This window comes from Rhipicephalus sanguineus, chromosome 3, assembly GCF_013339695.2.
Source record: "Rhipicephalus sanguineus isolate Rsan-2018 chromosome 3, BIME_Rsan_1.4, whole genome shotgun sequence".
Lineage (NCBI taxonomy): Eukaryota > Metazoa > Arthropoda > Arachnida > Ixodida > Ixodidae > Rhipicephalus > Rhipicephalus sanguineus.
This window is the reverse complement of record NC_051178.1, coordinates 11,348,292-11,355,333: the sequence shown is the minus strand read 5'-3', so window position 1 is coordinate 11,355,333 and position 7,042 is coordinate 11,348,292. Positions and strand designations below refer to the sequence as shown.

Below are 7,042 nucleotides of genomic sequence, written 5' to 3'. Positions count from 1 at the left end.
TTGCGCGACAACCAAACCTCCCCAAAACCTCGCGTCTTTTCATTGTCGTTAAAGACGGCCGGGGTGTTTCCTGTTTGCTTCGACGGCAGGCCTCCCGAGCGGGGTGATGTTATCGCATGCACCCTCCGAGCGACGGAAATGGGCCGGCTCGTTTGATCTCCGCGTTGGTCGCCCCCGCTCGCGCGCTTTTACCCGCGCTAGAACATACTATGCGCGGGGGATCTTATCAATTTGGACTTCATACGGGAGGGACATGACGGCGACGGCAAAAACCCGTCGAGACTGTTCATATAATTGCTATCGCAATAAAAGTAAAATGTGCAACATATGTCCGCCCATTCCTACCATGGCTACCACCTGGTAACGGTCACTTGGCGAATCGTTGAGTTGGAGGCGTTGACAGTGGGAGTCGGCCTAATTGGTTTGACAGCGACGGTGTCCACGCGCCTATTGCGCAGTTTTGTAAAGTAGTATTCTGAACGTTTGGCACCTGGGAAAAGGCAGTCATAGCGGCGCTGAAGAGAACCAAGAGGTACGTTCATGCGGACAAAAACGTGTGAGCACATCTATTGCGAACGCTTCGTTATTCAGGAGCACCTGTTTACGATGCTGTGCAGCCAGAATCAGACGTTGAAGGAGAGAGAGAGAGTGGTTTATTTACAGAAAGGCAGCGAGGTCGGCCTGGGCGATAACTAGAGAGGTCGGCTCTAGCCTGCTATTCTACACCGGGGAGTGGAAAGGGGCGGAAATAACTTGGCTGATCTATCCATCATAGGATTCGGCATAACACGAAAGTGAAAAGTATCTTCACAGATGTAGTTGATTTTTATTGTGCATTGATATACGAGAGCTTGTACAATGTCTATTGGTATTTGGCACCTATGGCACCGTTTGACGTGGATGCACCCACGTTGACGTCTCGTGGCACATTCCATCGCGGCGACTTGCGCCCACGATGATGATTTAGCCGTTGTGGTAGCTGAAGTTAACATATTGCTGGACACAGCATATCGTGAACCCCGCGCAAAGATCGCATCGACAAGCACATAATAAGCACTGATACTCAATGTGCACTTCTTCAAGGCGTCGGTAATTGAGGACAGACATGGCACGATGTGTGCTCCCGAGCAATAATGTAACCTACGCCTGTGCTCATGCACACTACCACACTACCGCACTCCGCTTCAGCATTTCGCGAGGCAGAGATTCGTAGCTTGAGCCGCGAACGCGCGAAGGCGTTCTACGTTCAACTGCCACACCACATCACACTACCACACTACCAAACTGCGCTTCAGCAACGCGGGATGCAGAGATTCGTAGCTTGTGGGTACTGGGCTTGCTGCGTCCCGTCCGCAGTCAAAGCAAGGAAGACGGAGGCTTCAACTCGCAACAAACAACAACAACAATTTATTTAACTCTGCGCTGCATACGGCGGGGTCGGTCCAGGCACACGAGGAGACGACCATGATCGGCGGCAGCAGCAATCGGCCAGCGCGGGTGGCAGCATCCGTCCTTCCTGGCGTCCCAGGCACGTCTCCCCTGGGCGGCGCGCAGTCTGCCACTTTTAAGCCGCGCAGATGGGCCACGCGCACCGCGTCTGCGCAGCACGTGGCGCTATCTCGCGATAGCCGGTGGGCGTGGTTCCCACACATCCCCCCCCTCAAAATGACGTGGTGGGGACCGGAGGATGGTCCGGAAAGGCCGGCTGCAGGGACCCTAAAGTATAGCGAGGACAATGAAAACCAGTAAACATTTCCTTCTCGCCGCGAACAAAGTTATGTGCATTCAACGCATAACAAGGCGAACGGGACATTAAAGTACTTTGGGAAGGCCTATGAATGCTTCCTCCTCCCTCGAAAATTCATGGAAAAACGGAACTGGAAAAAAGTACAAGTAAAGGGAATGAGTCATTTTCGCAAACCCCTCTTGCCCGTCACCGGGGACGCAGGTTGTACCACTTGCTTGGTGGTGTGGGTGACTGGGCGGCCAAGCCCTGGTGAGGCATATCTTTGTTCATCAGCTGCTGAGTCTTGCCGTGCATAAAATGGTTTCAGGTCTGAGACATGAATAGGGCCACACGCTTAAGCATCTTTCAGCATGCAGTTAAGCAATCTTTCAGCATGTACGAGAGCCTGGATTTCTGGGTGATTCTATATGGTCCGTCCCACCTGTTAGCTAAGGAAGCGGCAAAACCTTTCGAGGCGTCGCTGAGCGGGTGTGTCCGCTTCAACACCAGGTCCCCAACCTCAAAGCTAACGTTTCGTCGACGCTTGTCATACTGTCCTGCCTGTTCCATTCGGGACACATCGAGGTGCTGTCTGGCTTGTTGTACCGCGTCGGTCAGCCTCTGTCTCAGGTCCCCTGCAAACTTTGAATAAGGCCTTGAAGAAGCGGTTGCACATGTCAAAGCACTGTCCTGCGGAAAGCTCAATTCTTTGCCCAGGTTAAGTTGAGCAGGAGTGAAACCTGTTGAGCGATTAACTGTCGTCCTAGTTGCGAACGCTATTTTGCCAGTTTCAGATCCCAATCTTTATGACGCTCAGTATGCGCGACAAGCATAGATTTCAGATTTCGGTTTACCCGTTCCGTGATGTTGGCTTGCGGGTGATGCACAGACGTGCGCTTGTGACGAATTCCCAAGGCGTCACAGGAATCCGTGAACACCTTGCTGGTGAAGTACGTCGCGTTGTCCGTGATGAGCTGGGCAGGGAATCCGAACCTCGTGAAGGTTTCGAGAAGGCAGTCCCATACTTTCTGCGAAGTGAGCTTGCGCAAAGGAAACAATTCAACCCATTTCGTGAAATGGTCAGTCACAACAAGCAGATACTGGTTTCGCCGCGGACTCATGGGAAACGGGCCCATTACGTCACATGCAACAATCTGCCATGGCGATGTACTCTCAACTGACTGCATTGTTCCTAACGGTAAACCCCCACGTGGTTTCGCCTTTTGACAAACTGAACAGGAACGCGCGTAGCGTAATACATCCTGTTTCAACCCTGGCCACGTTACAGTACGACACAGCTTCTCGTAAGTCTTCTGCCCTGAAGAGTGACCAGCTAAAGCACTGTCACGGTAGTACTTTATGAACAATTTGCGAAGTTTGCGAGGAATGACAACTCGAAACGGTGACTCCACACTACCATCGTCAACCTGAGGAAAGTACCGGAACAAGAGGCCTCCTTCTCCGAGCATGTAGCAGTCTGTCTCCTCGTCGCTTCCGGTGTCAGTTGGATCACGAGCCGCTAGCTTTTCTGACACCTTACGACAAAGGCCATCACCTTGCTGTGCTGCAAGAAGCTCCTGTTTAGTGACCAAAGTACCCCAACGTGACTGTATTGTCACAGCTGGTTTCGTAACCGCACACACTGTTTCCGGCTCGACCTGGGGTTCAATAGACAAAGGTGCACGTGAAAGTGCGTCAGCAACTGTGTTAGTGCAACCCTTCTTGTACTCAATGACATAGTCGTAGCGCTGCAAGGTAAGCGCCCATCGGGCCAATCGTCCTGAGGGATTAGGCAATCGTTTCAGCCAAGAGAGCGCTTGGTGATCAGTCTGAATGACAAACTGAGCCCCGTCCAAAAACATGTCAAACTTCTTTAATGCGAAAATGATAGCCAGGCACTCTTTTTCTGTTACCGAGTAGTTGCGTTCCGCACCCGTCAGAGTGTGGCTTGCGAAAGCAACAGGCCTCAAAGCACCTGCGCATTCCTGTAAAAGTACTGCGCCAAGTCCGTAATCGCTGGCGTCTGTCTGTAGCACAAAAGGTTTGTTAAGATCTGGCAGCTGAAGGGAGGCGTTACTGGTGATTGCTTTCAGAAGCGTGTCGAAAGCTGCTTGTTGCTCACCGCTCCAGAGCCATTTCGCGCCTTTCTTCAGCAACTGAGTTAGTGGTCGGGAGATGTCTGCGCACTGCGAAATGAAGTCACGATAAAAAGCAATCATTCCGAGAAACCTTTGCAAGCTCTTAGTATTTCGGGGTGGGGGGTAATCCGCAATTGCCTTCAGTTTATCTGGGTTTGGTTTTAGTACGCCGTTGTCGACAACAAACCCCAGAAGGTTGATTTTGTTAGTATCGAGCTGCAGTTTTCCGGGATGAACAGTTAGACCGGCTGCTGACATGCGCTGTAGCACCGTATGCAAGTGTTCAAGATGCTCTTCAAACGTGCGCGAAAACACCGTCACATCATCAAGATACCAAAGTGCATAATTAAACTTTGCATCACCCAAAACCATATCCATCATGCGCTGATAGGAACTCGGACTATTGGAAAGACCAAAGGGCATGCGCACAAACTCAAACAAGCCTCTATGACATGCGAATGCAGTTTTCGGGATATCGTCTGGGTGAACCTCGATTTGCAGATACCCACGAGAACAGTCGATAGTGGTGAAGAACTTTGCGTTTCCCAGCGCGTAAGTTATGCTGGATATTGCTGGCAAAGGGTAGGAATCTCTCACCGTGACTGCGTTGAGCCTACGGTAGTCCACACAAAGACGTGCCGTACCATCTTTCTTTCGGGCCAATACCACAGGGAAGGCCCACGGACTGTCCGAGGGTCGTACGGCTCCTGTGTCGATCATTTCGTCCAGGGCTTTATCGAGAACGGCTCGCTTGTGCTGGCTCAACGGTCTCGGGTTGCAACGCCATGGTCGGGCGTCGCCGGTATTGATGCGATGTACTAGGACGTCGGTCTTCCCAGGACGTTCCGTAAACATTCCCGAGAACGGTGTCAACACGGCCTCTAGCTGCTTCCGTTGGTGGTTCGTTCCCGTGAAGTTGCTGAGGGACTGCATGACTGCTGACGGCAGGGTGGTGTGCATGGCTGCCACGCCTTCCGCGTGTCTTGGTACAGGCCCGAAGTCTATATTCTCCGCAAAGGGTGTTGTCTCGGACTGTCCGTGAAGGCGGTAGCCTCTTGCAGGAAAGTCGAGTGTGAGCCCCTCGTCTGCAAGAAAATCTCGACCGAGAAGCATTGACACTGATAGACCAGGCAAACAAACAAATCGCTGGCGCTTCGTTTTTCCATTAAAGCTTATCCGTAAGCGAACACAACCTTCAGCGTTTGATACGTGGCTTGATGCCATCCGCAACTGAACATTTCAGTTACGAAACTTCATCTTTTTAGCTTCACACTTCTCAAGCAACACGTCACCGATTAACGAGATTCCTGAACCGGTATCGAGAAGAGCAGGTACGGTAATGCCCAGCGCTTTAACTTTCATCGTTGGTTCTGGAGACTGCGCCTGCGTTACGCGGCAAACAGAGGGAACGATGACTGACTCACCAGCTTGACGTTCGTCCGTTACACGCTCTGGACAGCTTTCCACGCTCCTGGCATTTACGGCCGTGGGCTGCGACACACCGCCAGTGGTTAGTGTCGCCGGCCGAAGCAGTTTCCCGAACCTGCATTAGCGCTACGGCGCGCAAAGCATTGCCGCCTCACATGACCAGTTTGACCGCACTGGTAGCATACGACATGCGTATGTCTGCGTTGGCCAGTTAACCTATCACTCAAATCACGCCTTTCGGCGGAGTGGCTCCCGGAGTACCCATAACAGGAGCGCCTGTCGCAGTCGGCTCGCGCAGGACTTGTGAACCCGGCGTATCGGGACTGGGGGTCCGACCGACTATGCTCTTGTATGGCTCGAGTAAGGAGCGAGCGCTCTGCACTATGACGCTGCTCCGCGGACACTTGCTCCCAGGGACAGCTTACCCCTGATACGGTATTCAAAGGGGCCCCGCGCCGCCCTTGCTCATGTGCGAAGGGGTCCAGGGCGCGGGAGGAGATAGCCGTGAATGCGCCTGGGCTCGTCGGGTCGCATGAGGGACTGGCTGCGGGGGCGCGCCAAGCCAGTGACGGCTCAAGAGCAGATTGCGGCGCTGGCGGTGGCACGTAAGTGCTCTCAGCTAACAGGGCGTCTTGTACACCGCGGGCCTCCCGTGCGAGGTGCTCAAGGGTTTCGAATGTGCGCCCATAAAGAAGTGGCCTGAATCTGGGATGACTCTGTCGAATGACCCGAGCTACTTGGTCCCTTTCCGAGGCAGTCGGTGCTGCTCGGCGATGCAGTTCCTGCATCGTCCGGACGTACTCGAGCAAACTTTCGTCCGGATGCTGGGTTCTTAGTTCGAGCTCACGCTGGACTCGCAGCTCGTACCCAGGGGGCAGAAATTCCTCTCGGAAGCGCTGTTCAAATTCTGCCCAAGTGGTGAAAGGCGCTTGTAGCCTCCACCACCGTCCTGCGGCATCCCGTAAAGCCAACGGCAGGATTCGAGCCATCACGTGCGCTTCCGAGGCACCGGTCGCTCTGACATACCTGTCCATTTCCTCTAGGAAATCAGCCACTGATTTCGGGTCGTCGTAACCCGTGTACGTGGGTAGCGTGGCCGGCGGTAGGAGCTGTGGTTCGCCGGCGCGAGTGCCCATGCGGTCCATGACCGTGTTGCACAACTCAGCGACACGCTGAAATGTGTTCAGCTGCTGTGCCAGCAGCTGGTCAGCCTGCTCGTGCGAAGAATCCTGCGCGCCGCCGGTAGGCAAGATCGTCCCGGACCGGAGATGCATTCCGTCTGCCTGCGCGATGAAGAGAAAAAAAGAAAACCCGCGCCACAAAAGAACACACACGCGAATGCGCTATACCGAGACAACGAATAAGACGAGGGACTGGGCCTACGTCCACCGTGCTATTCCTACGGGCGGGAGCAAAAACCACGTTGGGCGCCAACTGTGGGTACTGGGCTTGCTGCGTCCCGTCCGCAGTCAAAGCAAGGAAGACGGAGGCTTCAACTCGCAACAAACAACAACAACAATTTATTTAACTCTGCGCTGCATACGGCGGGGTCGGTCCAGGCACACGAGACGACGAGGCGACGACCATGATCGGCGGCAGCAGCAATCGGCCAGCGCGGGTGGCAGCATCCGTCCTTCCTGGCGTCCCAGGCACGTCTCCCCTGGGCGGCGCGCAGGCTGCCCCTTTTAAGCCGCGCAGATGGGCCACGCGCACCGCGTCTGCGCAGCACGTGGCGCTATCTCGCGATAGC

The 7,042-nt window shown here is 54.1% G+C and overlaps 1 protein-coding gene across 1 annotated transcript; it reads right to left on the bottom strand.

Annotated features, from left to right (window-relative positions):
• Positions 1-1,933: 1,933 nt before the first annotated feature.
• Positions 1,934-6,570, bottom strand: LOC125757552 (uncharacterized). Its single transcript, XM_049413132.1, has 3 exons — positions 5,807-6,570; positions 4,567-4,949; positions 1,934-2,029 (listed from the first exon to the last, which is right to left on the bottom strand). Exons 1-3 carry the CDS (start codon positions 6,564-6,566, stop codon positions 1,934-1,936), a joined length of 1,239 nt encoding a protein of 412 aa, XP_049269089.1. The 5' UTR covers positions 6,567-6,570.
• Between the last annotated feature and the right edge of the window lie 472 nt (positions 6,571-7,042).